This window comes from Nipponia nippon, unplaced genomic scaffold, assembly GCF_047370975.1.
Source record: "Nipponia nippon isolate SJK-2023a ecotype South Korea unplaced genomic scaffold, ASM4737097v1 scaffold_2, whole genome shotgun sequence".
Classification (NCBI taxonomy): Eukaryota; Metazoa; Chordata; class Aves; order Pelecaniformes; family Threskiornithidae; genus Nipponia; species Nipponia nippon.
Window position 1 is genome coordinate 37,701,420 of NW_028262336.1, and position 21,311 is coordinate 37,722,730.

The 21,311-nt window shown below is 47.6% G+C and overlaps 1 protein-coding gene across 1 annotated transcript; it reads left to right on the top strand.

The window, feature by feature from the left end:
- Nucleotides 1-7,392: 7,392 nt before the first annotated feature.
- Nucleotides 7,393-11,810, top strand: RPL8 (ribosomal protein L8). Its single transcript, XM_087758221.1, has 6 exons — nt 7,393-7,540; nt 7,787-7,930; nt 9,272-9,413; nt 9,841-10,059; nt 11,205-11,320; nt 11,611-11,810. The coding sequence occupies exons 2-6, from the start codon at nt 7,793-7,795 to the stop codon at nt 11,767-11,769; spliced, it is 774 nt and encodes a 257-aa protein (XP_087614347.1). The 5' UTR covers nt 7,393-7,540; nt 7,787-7,792; the 3' UTR covers nt 11,770-11,810.
- The last annotated feature ends 9,501 nt before the right edge of the window (nt 11,811-21,311 follow it).

A 21,311-nucleotide genomic window follows, 5' to 3' on the forward strand; every position in this document is an offset into this window, starting at 1 on the left:
CTTATTTTTGGTTAAGAAATTAGAAAAGTTCAAAAGGTTTTACCCAGAAAAAGTCCACATTAAAAGTACCTGTCATTTTCTGATTAGCGCTGTTGTACTATTGATCAAAAGTATCCAGCCAACAAACCTGTGTAAATTAAAAATGCTTGTGCACTATATGGAGCCAGCATTTCTTGGTAACTACAAAAAGAAATGCCTTTTTTTTTTTTTTTTTACTTCATAGCGCTTTACAAAGCTTACGCAAGTGGCTTTAGAGCTTGGTTTTCTTTTTATCTCACAAATATCAAAAAAGAGAGGTTCCCCCCACCCCCAGCCTTCTTTTGCTAGAGGACTTCTCAGAGGACCAACAAAATGAAATTAGTTTTGTAGGTTGCACACAGAAGATACAGGAGAATGCCGATCTTTAACAAATTCAGCTTTTCTCCCATGTGTTTCTCAGGAGTTTGGATTCAAACAATCTCAGAAGAGTTTTTACACAGTCTGAATAAAAATTCTTTTAAAATCCTTTTTTAAATCTTTCCCTCTTACTCCATTTTTAATTCCTCTCAGTAGCTCAGGATTCCTTTCTGTTTTGAGGCATGAAAACCCTTCAGCTCTATTGCCTGCATGGCAAAAAGAACAAGAACAAAGCAAGAGATTATGGGGGAAAAAAAAACCCAAGAAAATAATGAAATTTTCTTTTAAAAAAAAGTTCATCCATCATTATGCCATAAGAAAACAACAAATACCAAAACATACACTTTTTTCCTCTCTTATGGGTCACATCTATCAAGCAAGAGAAAATCCTGTGCTATCCTTTTTGGTTTCTAAGCTGGATGCACAGACTACCCTGGCTGTAGCCTCCAGGGATGTTGTCACCAAACAAATGCTGCCATTAAACTGTTGGTAGGAGGTCCATTAGGAAATGCAAAGAGAAAAACAGTTTGAGGGGGGGTTGGGTAGGAAAGCAACTAATAACTAAATCTGGAAGTACAGCTGGGTGCTCTTAAATTAGAAATCTTTAGGAGGTCTCCCACACACCCCTGTAAGATTGCAAGTTTGCTAAAGAGTTTTTTGAGCTGTGCATTGCTGCGGATATGCTTCACCTCCTCCAGCTTTTCTCTCTGTTTCTTGCTAAGCCTCTCTCGGTTAACTCCCCAATGTCTCTCTGGGCAGGGTCTCACTGCTCTTCATCTCTCCTTCCAGTTCTCTTAGTTCCTCGGTACGGTTTCAATCCCATATCTCAGCTGCTCAAGAGGAAAGAAAATTAGCTCAGTGGATTTCTCCCCTTCTCTATCAGCTGCGCCTATTATTTATCTCATTAAGTAAAAAAGCCGATCCAGATGTATAACTAAAACAATACAATTTTTCTTAGACATTTTCTTGCATCGCTCTTCCCTGCCAGTAATGTTATTGCTGTTTTACAATACCGGTAGAAGGTAATTTTCCCACATACAGTGCTGCTTGGCCCTGAATCTGGTGGGTTGTCAATTTTTCCCTGTTTGCAGCTGAAAATAATTTTTCAGAAAACACGGTCATACTCCAGTCTGAGAGGACTAGCACAGTCTTTGAGCACTCCCTTGCAAGGACTAGTCCACAAAGGCTGTGTTCTGCAGACATCTTAATGCACGCGTAACGCCTGTATCTTAAGCTCACATCACTTACGTGCATGTAAGCAACGGGATTATCTCACCAGATAGGTGGGCAGTTTTTCCAGGATCGGTGACTATTTGAATATATCGTTAGAGATAATGAAGGAAGAGAAGTAGTTCCGCTCTTACTTGACAATGCACAAAGCAAATTTCTTCCAAAATGGGAATCTCCAGAACACCTACAACAGTTACCGTGCAGACTTGGAGGTTGCTGCACACAGGGAATTATTGCTACCATGTTTAGTGGGAGGAAAAGAATAACCATCAATTACTATTCTCCAATACCTTCCCCGTTAAGGCTAAAATTAATCTTGGTTTGAAACTAAAATAAAGGAGAACTCTTGTCTTGCTCGTTGTTCTGGAACAGGAAAGATCCTCAGAAATCAGGTGCTTTGGGCTAAAGGCCTCTAGAGGTCACCAGAACCTAATTAATAAGCATTGCTAAACCCATCTGTGAAGTGTAAATTGCTTTGTTTTGATTGGGACTTTCCACCTCTGCAGCTCTGGGTCTCCCCTCCCGCAAGGAATCCAGACTGTCATTAGATGGCGAATAACATGAAACGCTTGCAAACCCCTGCCCTCCTGGAGAGGCTTGGCTATAGAGAAGTCAGCTCCCTTTCGGGTAAGGAAGCGGAGTCGCCCAGCTGGCATCTTGTCCTCTGCGCAGGGTTCCAATCCTACCTGCGTGCTTCTGTGATAAAACCTGCCCTGGCACAGTCGGAGTCTCTTGTGCCCCAGGGGCAACGTCTTTGTCAGGCCTTTGTAAGCCCAGTGAATGCCATGAGTATTACCCAAGTGAGAGGGGTGCCAGTTCTTTCTCTTGTGCTGATGCATGAAAGCAATAACTCAAAAGGGATCACAGACTGAGTGTGCAGATTAGGTAATTGGCAAGGATTTTTCCAGGTACATTTTTGCCTTGCAAATTATGATCTGGGAACACAGGAAACCCTGTAAAGAGTAAGGTTTCCTTCCAGGTCACTCAGTGCTATATCTACCGGGAAGGTTTAGAGAGGAGCTACAATTTAATTATGATTAAGTGGTTGTCATGAGGCCAGAGACCTCATCTGCTTCGTGCAAGAGCAGAAGGGAAAGCTCAAGTAATTTTCCTGGAACTCCCTCCAGCGTTTAGGAATGAGACAGGCTGGGGAGGAGGGAGCTGGGTACGGTTGAGGAAGAATATTTATTTCAAGACAGCAAACAGAAGCCGGTCCTTTCAGGAGAAGTTCCTCTGAAGAGAGCAAAGGTATTTATTTTGCAAGCAGTCCCTGGAACGGAGGCCTGTGGTGTCTCAGCAGAGGAATTTTTGTCTCCTCTGAAAAGCCAGAAGAGTTGAACACAGACGAGTGGCCTGTGCCTCACCAGGATGGTGAGGGAGGTATGGGGGGGCTGCTGTGAGGGGATCCTCACAACAGGCTCCTTTGCTTTTACATATGGGATACTGCAGGCCCGGGACATTTCCTCTGAGTCCAGGGAATTTTTCTGGAGGCACAGCGGGAGGCGAGGCTTTGCCCCTTCAACAGTCCATGCTCCTGTCCATGGCCCTTCCTTTGCTTCAGTGGCAGCAGGTGGTTTGCACCCTTGTGCCCTGCTCTGGGAGCAGCAGCGCATGCTAATGGGATCGCCCAGAGTGCGGTGGCTGGGGATTAGCAGGTATGTTATTTTTGCGGACTGGAACTGTGATGCTGCAGCCTGGCTGGAGTCCACATATCAGTTCCTAATCCCATGCAAAGCCCCAGAGAGGTCAGCAAGACCATAAACAGAGGTATGTGCCCACCTGAAGGAGATCAGGATTATTTGCATTGTAGCATACCACTCCCAGAGAGGAAACACTCATGTGAATCTTATAGCCATCCTTTATTTCCTTCCCTTTCAAAAGATGCACAGAGTTAGGGACTTCCCCTCTTCCCAGTTCCCTTCTCAAGGTGGGGTCCTAGAGAAACCTTGCTGCTTCTTCCCCCTCTCCAAACAGCAATCTCATCGTAATTTCTCAGTGGCTGCCATCTGTCACAAGCAGAACACCACCCCTTTTGCTATTTACAGTGCAAGTAACCTTTAGCAAATTAGCCTGTGACTGTCATGAAAGGATTAATTAAGGCAACACACCCTTGACTTGTTCCCGCCATGCACGTAGTGTGCTGCGTGTGCAGCAACGTACCCAGGACTCCACCAAAAACCTTCCGGAGTCACGGGGGTAGTTTTTATCCTTTCTGCGTTATTCCAGCAAAGTTGCCAGCCACAAGGAGATGCGTGAGGAAGGGCTCCGACAGACGCAGTCCCGTGGAAGCAGTTATGGTGATACAAGACCTGGCCTTCCCCAACAGTGTGGGTGCTTCTCCACTGCTGAATGTCACTGCCCTGGTAGCAAGGATGTGGGGCCATGCCTCGGCCACCTCAGGCGAGTGTTATAGTTTAAGCAGCCAAAGAACGAAGTTGCTGCCAAAATATCGGGCTGTGACGTGCAGCAGCTGTGCTTTGGAAACTCACCCTACTTTGCCTAGCACCGTCAGACTTCCATCCATATTTCTGTGTGCGCGTCTAGGAGGCATAACGCACGCACGATGAGGCCAAGGTTTCCCAAGAGCCTTAGACCTCTGGCCCTCGTAGAGCAGAGTTGAGCTGTGCGGGTGTGCAGGCTGTGCCCGGGTTATCTGGGCATCCCTGTGCTTGCTGCCAGGCCTCGGAGAACCCTCGGGCAGATGAGCCAGTTCCCCCGGCTCCAGCACAGCCTGAGTTCTGGTGGAAAAAGATTTCCTTGGCCGGCGAAATCCAGCACACTGGCCCTGCCTCCACTTCTCTTCCCACGCGGCTGTAACTCCTGGCAGAGAGGCCGGTAAAGGCAGTAACGTCTTAAGCCAAAGCAGCTGCAGTCACCAGAGATGATGTCCTGAAGGCCAAAATCTCAGGACTCGAAGCTGTACCAGAGAACAGCCGCTGCGCAGCAGCGCTGTTGGTAGGCAATGCCAGGCAATCCCTGCGTTGGTGGGTGATGCTTTTGTTGTACTCTCAGTAGCCCCGTGTCTCACGCTGGGTTGTCCAGCGTGGGCTTGTCCTGCTGTACCTCTGCCACTGCCGCCTCCTCCCCACACAGCGAAATCCCCCGCGGGTGGGTTCTGGGGAGACGACGCCAGCCCAAGGAATGGGGGCTTAGTGAGGAGGGAAACAGCCTCATTTCAAACCACGGCACCGCCTCCACCTCCGAAAAGTTTAACAGAACAGTGATCACTGGTAGTGCCCAACGCTTGTATTTCTTCAGCACCAAGATTCGAAGGGCATGACCCATAGCAACACCGTTCTGACAAACCCTGGACAGTATTTTTTAATTGCAATCAGGTGTAAACTACTTCCTTACGTTTCTTCAGATCCATGAAATTTTGAAGGCACAGCCACAGCTAAACAAGATATTTAACCTTATTGTGAGTTCAGTCCATGCTTGGCTGGGTCAGGTAACACAATGCTGTTATTCCTTGATGATGAAAGTGTTTAGCTAACATTGTTTCTTATGGCAGGGGAAATCAGTTATGAACTTACATCACCATTGATGCAGTTCTGCCATCTATCTGCATGTCTTCTCTGATTCCCAAACTCCGTCAAGGCTAGAAAACTTGGGAGGCCTTCAGGGTTTTGTGTCCATGTGTGTACCCTAAGGAAATCATGGGCGTATATAGAGATGAGACCTAGATGCATACTATTCCCAGCCTCCTCCTGGTTTTCTCTGGTGGAAAAACACTTCAGAGCCAGCTTGGACGACACCGGCACTGGAACCCTGTGCACGCAGCATGCTCTGATCCAGAGGTACGTGTAAACACGGCCTGAGGTGATTCAAATAGGTATTAACCACTCGGCATTACCGGGAGGAAAGGCTGAAACAGCATCTGTTGCGATGGTGAACTCAGAACTCTTCACGCTGTTACGGCAGGGACATTTTTAACAATACTCAGAACATCCAAAAGGCTGGTAGGGAGGAGCAAGGGATTATTCCGGTTTCAGCCTTACCCTCCGTGTTGCAGCAATACCGTAGCAGCGAGGCAGCTGGCCAAGCCCACAATATAACTGAGAGGTTGCAGCTTCACAGATGGTGATAGCAGTATGCAAGACTGCACCATGAATTAAATAATAATAAAATGAATACAAAGTATAGTTGATACAGGATAATAACATGAATGAGTGTACTAAATCATTACACAACTACTTTTCTTATATAATTGATTACTAAGTCCTTACTAAGAACGTGAAAGAGGAGTGACCAATGTCATTTGCTGCGTCTATGGGCGTTATCTGGAAATTCAGATAGTTCCTTAAGGCGGATTCTTGTCAGATTTAGTAGCAAAAATTAAAAACGCTCCTGCCCCCACAACTGAAGCCAACAAGAACCATAAATCAAAGTCTCTAGATATTCACACTCGGTGTATCAACGTAAACCGAAGCAAGTGGCAGTTTGTCCTAATACATCGCGCTGTAACATGTCAGACGGGGCAGAAGCTGAGAAGCTGACGCACCAGCTGTTTGATGGAGGCACGGTAACCTCGTGCAGAACGGCCAAGCGGCCAGCGGGCTGTGCTGATCTCTCTGCCTGTGGTGGCCGAATCTGACAGGGATCGTGACTCTGAGCCCTCAGCGTTAGGATTTTTTGCCTGCGACGAGGGGTGTAACTTCCACCTGTTCTGGGAAGACTGATGCGGGAAAGCTTATCTACCAAGAAATGGCGGCTGCTGAGGCTCTTCGCAGTTCAAGGCGAGGAGAACAATTGCGTATATGGGCCTACGCTGACAAACTTGTCCTAATTTCCAGCGAGTCAGTCTGAAGTCAGATAGTCCACCTCTGGTGAATCGGGCCATCAGCAGCGACCTCTTCGGGAAGAAGGGCCTCTGATGCTGGAAACCTAGCGGACTCTTAAAGAAGTTAAGGCACTTTTCATTTCCCCTTCCAGGGCATAGCACGAGTTGATTAGGAACACTAAGACGATTACCTCTGCTTTGCAGTATCTCTCAATTATGCCCTAATTAATATTGATAAAAATCTGGCAAAGGCAACTTAAAACAGCTGCAGGGTTTTTATGTTCAGTCACTTCCTAGCCTGAAATCCGCAGCTGTTAAACTGCACAATACAGAAACAGTGGAAAAAAAAAATATATATAATCAGTCAAGGAGCCTCTTCCTGCAAACAGCATCTTTGGTCCAGCTAATTAAGAAAGGTTTTGGCATGACAGCTTATTTCGGGAATGGCTGCTGGCTCTGGGAACTTGGCTGTTTGCGCGAGGTCTCCAGGCACCAGGCTGTCGGCCCTCCCAATTTTTGAACAGCGATTGCCTCAAGAAAACCCCACAGAAGCGGAGCGGTGAACTTCGAGACCGGAGCGCGGGGGCAGTTCCTCCCCAGCCCGTCACAGCTGCGTCAAACGGCGTCAGGAGCTACCGAGAAGCTGCCCTGGCCGGCCGCCGGCCCGCGCAACTGCCCCGGGCTCCCGCCTGGACCGGGCCCCGCGGGGGGCGCCGACCCCCGGCCGCCACGGGGCCCCTCCGCCGCGGCCCAGGCGACGCCTCCCGGGCGGGTCGGGCAAACCGCCCGGCGCCCCGTTACCGCGGCCGCCCTGGCCCGGGGCCGCCCCAGGCCCCACCCGCGTGGGCCCGGGGGGAAGCGAGGCAAGCCCCGGCCCCGGGCTAGCGCGGGGGACGCCGCCGCCTCCTCTGCCCGCGTCAGCTGCCCCGCTCTGACGTCACTGGCGGGGCGGGGCTGCTCCCGCGCTCTGCCCCCCCCCCCCCCCGCAGGAACGGCGAGACCGCGGTTGCCTGGCAGCGGCGCGGCGTGACGTCACGGCGGCGCGACTGCCGGCCGCCCTCCTCCGCCCCGGAAGGGTCTTGGCGCCGCGGTGACGTCGGCGCTTCCTTCTTTCCCAGCGAGGCCGGAGCAGAGGTAGGAGCGCGGCCGCCGCGTCCCCCCCATCCGCCGCCATCAGCCCCTCGCCCGCGGCGGGGCCGCCGCTGCCGCCCGCCCCGGCTCTGCCCCCGCGCCGGGGGCGCCGGGCCGCTGGGGGCGGGGGCGCGGGGGGCGGCGGCCCGGCGTTAACGGCCGGGGAGTGCGGGGGGGGGAGGGGTGAGGGGTGCCCTCGCCGGCGGCGGCGCTGACGGCGGTTGGCGGCGCGGCGCGCTCTGCCCGCAGGGCGCCATGGGCCGCGTCATCCGGGGGCAGAGGAAGGGCGCGGGCTCCGTCTTCCGCGCCCACGTGAAGCACAGGAAGGGCCCGGCCAAGCTCCGCGCCGTCGACTTCGCCGAGAGGCACGGCTACATCAAGGGCATCGTCAAGGTAGGGGCGGCGGGCGGCGGGCAGGGCCCTCGGCAGCCCCGGGGCGCCCGTCCCTCCGCTCCCCGCCTGCGTGGGCGACCTGAGGGGGCTGTCAGCCGGGCCGAGAGCCGCCTGCCTGGTCCCGACTCGGGCTTCTCGTGGTCTCTTAAATAAGTCACGCTCCTTGAAACGCTCGGCTGCTTTGGGTTTGTGACGGCGTTTGCATGAAGCAGCTGGCAGCACGTGGGCAGCAATGCCGTTTTCTGCCAGAGCTCTGCTAACGTGGGGGTACCAGCGCGCCTTTACGTCGCCTCAGAACTCCCGGTACCTCACGAAACACGGGTGGGGAGAGTTGTCCGCATAGTTGATTGCATCTTTTGGGGGAAAAAAAAAAAATCAATCTCCATACACAATAAGTAGTGCCCGCCGTCTTAGTCCTGAGCGATGGGGCAAGGCGGTACTTTTATTTGGGCTGTGTGTTTCAGGTGGGCTGAGGTATTTTTTGGGGTGTCAGTGACTTAGGCTACAAACGTAGCCACTGGGAACGTAGCGAGATGCCCTGAACATCCAGCTGTCTTCTCAGCCTTTTAGAGCAAGGTTGTCTTCAGGCTGCAGAAAGAACTTTCTTCACGCTCACCGTAGTTGACTTTGATGATAAAAAGTAGGTAGGTAGGTTTGACTTAAACTTACGTAGTACACAGGGCGGGTTTTGCCCAACAGGGTTGAAAACAGCAGAAAAAACCCATTAATACTGGACACCAACAACATCTGAGCTTTCCTAGGAAACAGACGCATCTCAAAGAGCTTTAATCCCTTAGCTGTAGTCTGAATATGTGGTGGTGTGTTGGAATCTCAGTGTATTTCAGGAACAGAATGGACGTATTTTTCCAAGAGAAAAAGAAACAGTAAGTCCGTGCTTCCTCATTTAGGGACTTGGATAACTCCAGTGTATTTAATATCAGAAGGTTAGAAGCACTTCCATTCTAAGAGACGTTGCTGCTTGTGTCCAGCTTTGTCTCTGCCCAAAGGTGATTGGGCAACTAGTGAAAGCGAATTTCTTAGTATGGAGAGATCTGATACCTGCAGGATGTCAGGAGTAAAACAGTTCAGACACGATTAGTTTGGAGCAGCACGCTTAATCAGAGTCGTTATTTTGTGATACAGATACTTGAGGTTATATTCTTACAAATATGAATCTTCAACTCATTCACGTCAGGAGAAATCAAGATCCCTCTGAGAAAAGGGGATCCTCGTGGGAATGACCTCAGTAGTAGTCGCCTCTAGTTTTTCTAGTTCTTTGATTTCTGCAGAACCCGTGACAAATGCTGTATCCTGTCCTAAAGCACATCTACGTTCCAACAGGACATCATTCATGATCCTGGCCGAGGCGCTCCCCTTGCCAAGATCGCCTTCCGTGACCCGTACAGGTTTAAGAAAAGAACCGAGCTTTTCATTGCTGCTGAGGGTATTCATACTGGTCAGTTTGTTTACTGCGGTAAGAAAGGTGAGTTAAGATGGAAAACGTGTTGCCTGGGCAGTTTCAGAAGGCTAAAGCAGCGGTCATCTGAATACGTGAAGTTCAGGATATTTAAGTGCAGTTGTGAGCCATCCCAACTTCCACTAGCTTCAAGCAAATCTAGATTCTTCTTGGAGATTGTGGTCTCCTCACACAACCTGTTTGGATTAACAAGCCTAACCGCAGTTCTTGTCAAGTGTTTGGATTGCTCTACTGAGAGTCCTGTTTTGCCTGCCTTTCTGTTAGACTGAATGTGAAACTTGTTTTGAGCCAAACAGTAAAAAGTGCCCCTGGCTGTTGCTACTGAAGCGTTTGTGCGGTGCCCTTCTATGCACAGAGGCCTGTGTTAAAGAGAATTGTAATTCAAGTACAGGAGCCTGAACGAAGCTGTTGATGCTCTGATTGCTCTTTCCAGCTCAGCTGAACATTGGCAATGTTTTGCCTGTTGGCACCATGCCGGAAGGCACCATCGTGTGCTGCCTCGAGGAGAAACCTGGTGACCGTGGAAAGCTGGCCCGTGCTTCTGGAAACTACGCCACCGTTATCTCTCATAACCCTGAAACAAAGAAAACCAGAGTGAAGCTCCCCTCTGGCTCCAAGAAAGTGATTTCTTCTGCAAACAGAGCTGTTGTTGGTAAGGAGTGACAACTATGAGCTTGTCTTGTTACTGTCTGTACTGCTAAGCAAGCTTTCAAACAGGGCCCCAGTTCCCAATGCTGTCTAGAAAATAGCATAAATTACAGGCTGGACCCAGGATTATGCACAGATACAGTCTGTACACAGGTGGCTAACTAACTTGTGCATTATGCCTGCATTACTTTTGGTAATGGGGACTTAAACTTGGAGATAGTTTGACCTAGTGAGAGGACAGAGAAGTAGATGCTGGTTGTCCTCGAGCTGTAATGGAATCACTCAGCCTATAAAATCTGCAGTCTTAGGGGAAGAACTTGCGCAGGCAACGGCATTGATGGTTTCCTGCTTTTGATAAAGTGACTGAGCCTGTAGGGGTGGTGCTGAAGGTGCTTAGCCGCTGTAGGTGTCGTCAGTTGGGTGAAGTATTCTGGAAGGTCTGACAAGGAATAAAAATACTATTGTCAAGAAGGAGATGTCTTACCAGGTTTGTTATACACTTGACTGACAGGTGTACGTGGTTTTTGGCACTCAATGTAGTCCTGGGCAAGCGTTAAAGGTGCAGGGAGAGAGAGAGCGAGAGCGTGCGCACTGTTGGGCTTGAAGCAGTTTTACTTGTCTTGATGAGACAGAAGTTACCAAATGTCCCCGCATCCAAATAGAAGACATCAAAATTAATAGTCTCTGGTCTGTTACTCTAGTAAAATTGACTAAGGAAATAACTAGCTATTAAATCTCAAAGGGCTCTAAAGTCTACTGAGCTCTTTCAATTCATACTTTTTCTAGTTGTAACACTAACAAAACTTTTTTTTCCCCAAGAGATCCTAGCAATAAAACTGGTAATGCTTTAGAAAAAATGCTAAGATCAGTCCTATCTGTGTGGATTGAAAAATGGTAATTAAAGTATGCGTCTCCTTGCGGATCACTTAATGTGGGGCTAGTAGCTTGAGCGTAATCTCATTGCGTGTGTTGGCTGGAAAATACTAGTTTGAGTGCACAGTTGGGATTGTTCGAGATTGGTCTTCGCGAGCTTATTCTTAGACCTTGAATATTATTAGGAATTCGTCTTGTTCTTAAACTGTTTCTTTTGCACTCTTGTCTGTTACATTTGCATGTTATCATTCCTGTAATTAATTTTTTTTTTTTCAGGAATCGTTGCTGGCGGAGGTCGTATTGACAAGCCCATCCTGAAGGCTGGCCGTGCCTATCACAAATATAAGGCGAAGAGAAACTGCTGGCCACGTGTCCGTGGTGTGGCCATGAATGTGAGTCCATTTTCAATTAGAGTTTTCACTTTCCCTTTTTTATGGTTTAGAAAGGATTTGTTTGATATGGGGAGGAGTCTGGCATGTATCTGGAAAGAAAGCTTCACAGACTAGCCTGTAATTGCACGTTTCGTTAGGGTAGTTAGCAGCACTCGATAGCTCCTGCACTGTATGAAAAATGAAGCAGTTAACTATTTTTGTGCCCTTAAATCAGTTTATTGCTGTTAAACATCATTACTCATTTTTGTTGTTAATTAATTATACTGATGACTCGCTTTCCTTTTCCACAGCCTGTAGAACATCCCTTTGGTGGTGGTAACCATCAGCACATTGGCAAGCCTTCAACCATCAGGAGAGATGCTCCTGCTGGGCGCAAAGTTGGTCTCATTGCTGCCCGTCGTACGGGTAGGCTGCGTGGAACAAAGACTGTCCAGGAAAAGGAGAACTAAAGACCCAGCGTGGAGTTTACAGAATAAATTTTTAAAACATAGCTTGTGTGATGTTCAAGTTGTCTGTCTGTTGCTGAAGTGTGGCTAAAATAGGGATAATACTCAGCTTCAACAGGGGAAGTAAGTTGTGAGTGGAGATGAGGGGTTTTTCCCTGCCTTCAAGAGCAGGAATTTTTTCGGCCCGCAGGCTGGTGCTACAGGCTGGAATAACACTTGGTGTAGATGCTCTTGTGCCCAGGCGTGATGTTAACACCGGCCTAGTTACGTGGTTGCTAAACCTGACAAAGCATTACAGGCTGATCAAGTAATCCCTTGGTTACCTGGTTTACCTTAGGCATCTAGCTGAAGTGGTTAAAGGGTGCTCAGTTTTTTAAGTTCATAGGCTCTTAACATAATGGTTTTCCAATTTTATCCGCTCTGTTTCTTTGGAAGAAAAGCTCGTGAGAGTTTGTCCGCTTACAGAGGAAGTGTTTCAGCTACTGTTACTGTCAGGTTTGGGCCTCCTTTTTGAACCATCAAGCTTGAACCAAATCAAAGAAAAAGGGCAAACATCTTCAAAGTTCTCCTCTGCAGGCCGTTCAGCAGAGCGGGGCCCAGCTTTTCGTGACTGGCTGTTCCTGGGTACTGTAACAACACTGGCAATAAGCACTAATGCTCCACACTAGGAAGCTGTGTGCTCGTAAGAAGAGCTGTCCTGTGAAAAGGCAACTTGTTGGAGGGGTGGGGAATGAGACGAAAGTTGTGGGTTTTATTGCAAAATGGCTTAATTCACAGCCTTCCTGAACTGGCCCTTAGAGCAAAAAAAAAAGAAAAAAATCTGTCATCAAGATTCTTTCCCTTAAGGTACAGGGTAGTTCACATACAGCAATCAAAAGAATGCCACTGATCCCAAAATGCCTGTGCCAGACCTACACGTACGAGTGTGGCCTTATAAGGATAGGAATCCAGTGGAATGCAAAGCAAGAAGAAAAGTTATTTTCTCTACCTACCCGCAAAAATAATACTGTAGCTGGCCACACGTGTCTAGGGAGCAAAAGGCGATTCAAAAAACCAACCACACACCTGAAAGAAAGGCACCAGATCACATTTGGGAAAAATCTAAAAAGCGATTTGGCAAGTTTTGCTTCTTTTTCTATACCCCCAATACCATCAAAGTGTTTGAAAGTTCATGTCTCGTTTTTGTCATGAGGTCAGAAGCTCTTGCTTATGTGCCCGTATTCCGATGCGGATCTAAATCTGACACTCCTTCTCCCACACAGCATCAGAAAAAAACCCCGGTTGAAGTATTTCACGTTCAAATGACTGCTTTGACGAGAGATTAGTTAAGAAAGATTTCACAATACGTCAGATACAGCGGACGTTTCCTTGCATGAGAGCAGTTCTTTCAGGCTGGCCGTTAGTACAAAGGACTTCCAGAACAATTTGCATTAAATGCACCAAAAGGACTTGCAGAAACCATGCTTTCCAACCACACTTGGATCTGTTGACTCCGTGCATTTTCTCGGGAAGGGGGAGATGCTTACTGACAACGCTTGCCGCCTTTGTTGCTGATCCCAGGCTCTGACAGGCCGCTCGCAGCCTGCCAGGCGCCCACGGCCAACAGCTGGAATATCGGCGCGCTACATCTACAGGTGTGGCATAACTGCACAAATAAATAAGTACCACATCGCTGAAGGTAGCTGCAAACACATCGCATGTAAATATACAGGATGCAATGTCATGTTAAATTCACAGAGTAGTATGAGGATTGTGAAGATTTGAGTCCATTCTCCAAACTGAGGAATAACTGCTCTTGTTGCAAGTAACTTCTAAAAAAAATTTAAAAACCCTATCAAAAAAACCCTATCAATAAAGTGCAGTCTCCTGTTATAAAGTTTGCTACAAATGGGAGGCTTATCGTTAATGTTTGCATCCTGTGGGCCTGAACGCGCACACCACATTCTACCTGCTCCTTTGGAAAGACCACCTGGAAACGAAAGCCAGGGTTGTGGAAAACCCTACAGTATGTTCCGAACATTACCTCGTAACGGCGCGAAACGGATTTTATGCCAGTCGACCAAGGAAGCATTAGATATGTCCATTTGTTAACACATGAAAGCTTTGGGCACGTGAATCGGTAACGAAGTGGTTGCTGGGGCAGCAGACTTCAGAGCGGTAGGACAGGCCTACTCGGACAAACCAAACTGGAGAAGCCGATGAAGCCAGCGGTGGAATTTTATGCAAGGCGGTGCTTGAAAAAATAGCAGGGAGCCCACGTGTGCGTACACGCAGAGCGGAATTTATGATTGCAAGCATCAGGCTGCAGGGACCCCCCCTGCCCCAGTGGAAGCGCAGTACGAGTCTTGCTGAAGGTGGCCCGACGGCCACTGACACCCGCGGGAGTCCTCAGCCTCGACGGCGCCGCGCCGAGCCCCTCGGCGCCTGACGGAGCGGTGCGAAAGGAGCAGCTTCTTACTGGAACAGCGGGTACCTACAGCCAGGCTGCCAAAGGATCTGACAGGACAAAATATAGAAGAGCAATATCAGAACTTTTCACTCTTTCAGAGGGGAAATTACTCCAGAGACTTGAAGTCCAGTAACACGTAACTGAAATTAAAAAAGCCCCAGTGATATTAGCAGGCGAGCACAGCACAGGCAAACATTCTCCAGGGGGAAACGCTCCCCCCAGCACTAGCTCCACAGGTGCTACAAATTTATGAAAAGAAATGGGAGGGAAGAGGGAATTAAACAAAGTGAATGACTAAAAAATCAGAGGCTTTAAAGAAACCAATCTAAAATGAAAAATTTCAATAAACTGAAATATGTTTTCCAAACCGAAGGCTGAACTTAAGACAAGCTGTAGAATAGAGAGTGAACTCCAGCAGATTACACGATAGGGGAAATGAAGAGAACTAACAATGTGACAAGGAAAGAATAAAACAAACAAACAAACCAAAAACCAAAGCATAAGAATATACCATTGAGTTACTAACAAGCTTACTTCAGCCTGGGAGGATCTGTGAAAGCACTGAATGGAAAATGAAAGTGGGACTGAAGTGAGCGTCAGTCGCTGGCCTCTGCGAGGGCTGAAGGGAGCCCGGCACCTGTGGCAGGCAGGAGGAGCAGCTCGACAGGGGAGCGGCTCCTTCTGAAGTTACGCTGTAGGAATCGGAAATTCAACAAGACAGGGACACTGCAAAGAAGCAGGGCGCTGTCCTCTACCACCTTGGCTGGCAAGATCCTTGGTGTAGGCTGACTACTTTCAAACAACAAAAATGCGGTGCAGACACGGCAGTATCAAGTGGGACAGCATTCGGATAGATCAGGAGCGTTTTGTCATGCTAAATACACCAGGATCTGGTGTATTTAACCATGATCTATGGCTGGTCCTGGGATTCACAGGTGAGAGATTTACCATATAAACGGATTGGAAATAGCCCCGCTTATTTCCCGCCTTGGTTGGTACCGCCTCCGTCGCGCAGTACGCAGATGCCTGCTGCGCTCCGGCGTTACACAGCTCGGGTGCTGCTAAAGCCATGAAGTGCCAATAGAAGAAATTAAAGCTCAAGCCTCCCCCTTCCGCCCCCTTCCCCCGCCTCTGCATGAGGCACCGGTTCCCCCCCCCGCAGCCTCCACCCCCCGGCTCTAAACCCCCTTTCTGTTGAGAAGCTGCTGACCACAGAGAGCAGGAAAGAGAACTGCTAACCCGGCGAGGAGGTGGACGGGCTTTCGAGCTTTACTGAAGAAACTTAAATACAAAACCACTTTCGAATGTAAGTTAGCACAATAAACGCAAACTGTGTTCCATAGAAAACACATGGCATCCTTGCGTGGTCTTGTGCTTCTCCTACCCCCATAACTCATTGTATGCTTTTATATTCACTCCTAGTAATTATATTTTAAATGTATACCATATTCAGCAACCTCTTGCTCAAACCAGCTGTTCTTATCAGCATGATGACTATGCAGCTGATTTGCTTATATAGCTTATGTCCGGGACACTTACTTCACGTCTCCATTCCCAGCCCTAACGCTGCACAGAGGGACATGAGCTACTATACATATAGTCAAACTTCAAAAACTACAGCCATGCTTATTATTAAAATAACAATAAAAGAAATCTCCCGTAAAGATTAGCATGGCTACAAGGACATCAGAAATTTTGAAATGAAGCAAACTCTGTTTTAAAGAAAGATGTGAAGTGATCATGCAGGAATTTCAGTTGTTATTTCCAGTATAAGGCTTTATTTGCTAAAAGAGAAAAAAAAAAAAAGATAAAAGAAAAAAAAGATACCTACCGGTGAAGCACTAAAAAGTCTTCCTTTAGAAAGGCTTCAAATTTCCACCTAACGAAAGACCAAGCAGCATTTTGTTCGTACTTTCTTAAGCGTGTATTGAGAAACACCAAGCCCTACCTAAGCACCGACATGTATTACAAATTCTTTCATCATAATGTAACACCCTCATTAACGTTATTATCCTTCTCCGATCGACTGCTCCGCCGAGATCTCGGCAGCCCGATGGCTGTTGCACAGCCAGCACACAATCCTAACTGGCGCCGAGACCTGCACAGCAGAAGTAGGACTTCATCCAGAGCTGGGCAAGGCTCACCGCTCCGGTGCTTCCCACGCCACCATCCATCTCCCAGTCCTACCGGGACCCCCGCAAACGCACTGCCCGCCCTCGGTAAATCAGAAGGGGGGTGCGTTTCTGGAGGACCCGCAGCCTGCTACGCACCTGCGCGGGGAGGGAGGAAATACAAAGGGAGATGCGAGGAAACCGCGTAAGGTAGAAAAAGGTCAGAGCAAAGCCACCCAGAGAGGTTTTGCAAAAAGAGGAGAGGGAAACAAGCTTCAGCAACAAAATTATAATGCTGACTTTGTTATGTTGAAGTTACCAGGTAAGTGAGTATCAAAACCAGGAGAAATGCTTTAGGCCATATTTTCAGCTAACGTAAAAACCACAGGAGCCCAAATTCTAAAAGGTTTCAGGGAGCTGGGTGATCGATAAATCATTACCTATTTCACAGTCTCCGCAGAAGTTAAATTAAAAATTGGCTGGTTTTGTCCTGTGGCATTAATGAATTCTGACGGAGAAATGCGAGAACAGAACACATTCGTGGGAGTCGCTTTACATTTTTGCTGTCTTCATCAAAAGCTTTCTTCTCCCAGTTTATAGCACACCCCACACCCCCCCCCCAACTGGCAATGAACTATTGGGATACATCCAAAATTTATCTTGGATTCTTATTTTCGCTAACATGTCGACATCCAGAGAATTCACACGCGCGTCCACTCAGATGGGTTACGTCAACTGAACAGAGCTGTGATAAACTCAGCTGTTACCTGCTTCTGCAGATGTCTTGTTTAAATTGTTTTTTATTTAATGTCAGTACCACAAATTCCCAGTAATTTGCCATTTTGTGTTTTCATTTACATGTCTTCGAAGCCAGTGCCGAGAGCGAACGGAGTAAACCAGAGGTTTCCGTTAGCTCTCCATTACACTCACTCACTTCAAATTCGTTTTAGGTGATGGCCCTTGCTCTGGTAGAGCAAAGCAACTGGGTAACCGGCACGTTAGGGCAACACAGGGGTAACAGCAGCCATCCAGCAGCCTGTGTCGGCTTTTACCAACCAGGAGACCTGTGAAAGGACGCCCGTCCCTGGAATAACCCCCCAGTAAGGAGACGGGCAAGCACAATTCACCGCGGCCTTGGCCCTCAGCCGGCAGGAAGGCGGAGCGACCCCCGGCACCGCTCCCAGGCAGCCAGCTCTTCTCCAGCGACCACGGCGCAGCCTAGTCGGTCCTTATCTGCTGTAATAGATTCAAAGGCAACAGCGAACCTGGCTACTTTCCCGAGTTGAGGACACCCCAGCTTTATTTCCCTGTCTTCATCACAGCGAGTCTCTTCCATCAACAACTTTGTTATATTGTATTTTAATAAATTCAACACAAGAGTCCTCCACTAGCCCATTCTTCAGTTAAGTCCACATTTTATTTACGGTTTGCTGTTGGTACTTCAATCAGGTTTATATATACATAATCTAAAACCTACATCAAAATCATGTTGACTGCTCTGAAGAGCGAGAGAAGAGACACGATTGAAGTTTTCTTCCACAGCTATATGGTAAGTCTACATTCCCATAGCAGTTTTTTGGTTCAGGTTGCAGAAGTGTTCAGAAAGCCAATGCCAGGTCTCTCTCAGACTCGGAGTGGGAGGGTTACACAGTTCTCTTTCAGCATTTCAGTCTTACACACAACCACGGCAGCAATCGGTAACATTTCTTTCTAGAAGGACACCTGGGTTGATCTGCAGAACACTGGCTTTTCACATTCTGACATCCCTCCCTCTCTAACCCCTCGGCCCATCAGCAGAGCTAGACACCGACATACCTCCCTGCGGCTGCGTTATTTGAACAATATGAGTCGCGAAAGGATTTTATGCTACTTCGCGTGGGTAAGGAGGTAGCACGAGAGACTGAGTAGAAGTGTTTGCGAGTCCATGTGGTGCCACCTGAAAAAATGCGGGATCCTTCATTTTGACGCAAACGTACGTACCCGCTCTGGGAGTCACATTCCAAAGGATTTCATACATCCCTAGGGGAGGCAGGGACTGCCCTGCGCCTGCCCAGCAGACAGCCTGACCAGGTATTTCTGCACCCGTACTGGCCTGACCCAAAAGAAACTGTCACGCTTCTAAAGCCACTTCGCAGCATCTCGGCCCGCAGCGGCTCGGTGATGAATGTCAAGAGGTAGAAAGTATTACCAGAACAAGCCTGCGAAGCCCCTCACTCAGACCACTCCCTGTATTTGCTCAGAGGATTCAACTCGGTACAGATCTTAGAGGGAAAAAAAAAAAAGAAAATGTTTTATATGCTACTTCATCAACTGAAGAGCTAGAAATCAGTTCTTCAGTGCCTGGGGAAGCCATGGCGCAGGCGAGTTCACGCTGGGAGGGCTCACACCGCTGGTAGCGGCGGAGCGTGAGCCCAGGCAAAGCACGCTCAGCGTTTCCAGCTCCTGAGGGATTTCACATAGCACGACCTCTCTCCCTTCAGCGCAGCAGTTCCATTTCTGCTGTTCCACCTGTTCTTAATCACGCAGCAGGACAGGTCGAGAGGGTTTGTGAGTTTCGGTAAATCTTTAAGATCTAGTCTTCATGTTGCTAAGCTTTTGAATTTTCTTCCAGAAGACTTTCTAAGGACTCTAAAGCACCTACCAGGTATTTAAATACAATCAAGTATATTAAGAAGTGTCCAAGTTTTCAATCAGCCTTCTCTTTCAAAGTAGATTCCAGCATGACCTACCATTTTTATTCACCTGTAGAAACTCTAAGATAGAAAATGAAGCGGGGGGGGGGGGGGGGAACCACAAACAAAACCCAATAAGCTACAAGCTATTTGAATTCCAGACTGCCATCAGTAGCATGAAGCTTTCATATCCCACATAAATTCTGAGAGGATTTAAGAGATGACAAAGTCCATCTGGTCAAGGTTGTGGCTGCTGCTACTGCACTGCAAAAGGCTCCGGTTCGGAGAGCCAGGCTGCCTGGCAAACGTGGTTCTTCTGTAACAGCTAACAGCAAAACAGCAGGTGTAGGTAGAAAGGGAGGCAAAAACCACCATGGGAAGTAAAGGGACTTGATTTCAAGAAAATACAAAAATATTAAATAGAAAATGATCCTGGCAATCCAGAGTGAGAAGCTTGGTAAGAAAGAATCATAAGGAATGATGGACAGGAATTTAGGAGCGATGGACAAGAACTGAGCAGCATTTCAATCACTAAAGCTCCAAAAAAGGCCAATACCTTTAAAAGCTGCATCCACAGAGGTATCATTACAGAAACGGAACGTAACTGCTTGCTTAATGGCTCAGGTGAAATCACACTTGGAAAGCATTCATCCAGTCCCGGTCATTGTATGAAAACAGAAACAGAGCATCACGACAATGAAAATGGAAATGCAGAGCAGGGAACTGGCTTATATGGGAAAGACAAACATTTGAAGATTTTGCTCTGGTAAGGACTAACGGGGACGTAACTGCAAATGGATCAGGGAGCTGCCAACTGTGCAGCTGACACTGCTTAGGGCAATACAAACCAAGTTACTGGAATAGCAGTCGCAAATTAAGAATAAAAATTAACATGATCAGACATTTTAAATAGTAGAGAGACAGAAAAGAAGGGAATGATCTTATTTTCCTGCACTGGATGTTTTTCTATGGTTAGATTTTGGATGAATTCACAGAACCTGTTTTCATTTTTTCCTCCTATTTTCATTATCCAAGGTTAGCTCATTGTTAAAAACTGGAAAACATTTGCACATTATTTTGACCATTGAAGAATGACACTGTCATTTCAGAATTGTGCTGATGTAATTAAGGCTATATTTAATTCTTCTATGGAAACAGCCTGTAGGTCAGTTTTATTATCAAAAAGTGGCTTTAAGGAATTCTAAAGCTAAAAAAAAGAGCTGGGTATTTAAAGTCTGATGAAAAGTTAGCCCTTATTCAGGAGAGTGTTTTTCTCCTTCAGAAACTGGTTCTCCTGTGCTTGTTTTGATCTCATTGTCTGCAAATAAGTGTAAATAAAGTGAGTAAGACAGCCGCCTTTTGTGCCACCCGCTGACTTATCTGGCTCGATCCCTGTAACACATCACCAACTTCAACTCTCATGGTGCTGAAATCAACAGGACTCATACAAATGCCATTGAAATCCATGGATCCGCCACAGCTTGCATTGGAAAATCAGATCACAGGATGAGGATCTCTGAATTTAAGTGCTGGAATCTACGTCAACACGCTTCTGTGAACAGCCTACCGTAACAGGCACTACAGGGGCAGGGCTGAACACTTGCTCTTGTAAAAAGACAAAAGAATGGCTATTTGACATTTTAAAATACTTAGTCCAAGGGAAATTTTTATACCTTAGAAATAAAAGGACATTTATAGTACGAACCTGAAGAAGTTACACAGTGTAAAAAGTGACAGTGCTCAGATCGGGTTAAAGCCCTTCTAGTGCTGTAGAGCCGTCTAGTCCGTATCGGAGGGCAAGCCTCAGCGTAAATGAATGTATTAACATGACAAACCCCAAAGACCAGCAGAAGGAAGGTACAATGAACACTCTGGAACAGTATGGAGGGCATATATAGGGGGTGTTGCTTGTGCTGCTGCTGCGCAGCCATCTTCACTGCACTAGTGTAGACTCATCCTAGCTGCAAGCCAGAAAGAAAACGGACTGAGCTTTAAAGAGCTGCCTGCTGTCATCTTCCTCACGAGACCACTCGCAAGAGGAACAGAAATCATGCAGAAGGATGTAGCTGGGTTTCTTTCACCTTGCTTTGTTTATTGTAGTCCCACTCTGCAGCCATGCGGTATTTACAAGACGGTTCCTACTTCTCTCCCAGAAAGCCTCATCTTGCTCTAGATAGAAGGCAGGTTTAGACTTTATTCCCAAGACCTCGCGGCTGTGAGAGAAGTGGTATCATGAACATGATGGAGAGCACAGGAGGTAAGAAGATGGGGAGCCAAAATTACGGTTGTCCCGATTACCCTGTGGTGCAGCAG

Coding starts and splice junctions, on each gene's coding strand:
- RPL8 (XM_087758221.1), top strand. CDS start 7,793: ATGGGCCGCGTCATCCGGGGGCAGAGGAAGGGCGCGGGCTCCGTCTTC. Junction 9,414..9,840: donor TGTTTACTGCGGTAAGAAAG/GTGAGTTAAGAT, acceptor TGCTCTTTCCAG/CTCAGCTGAACATTGGCAAT. Junction 11,321..11,610: donor TCCGTGGTGTGGCCATGAAT/GTGAGTCCATTT, acceptor CCTTTTCCACAG/CCTGTAGAACATCCCTTTGG.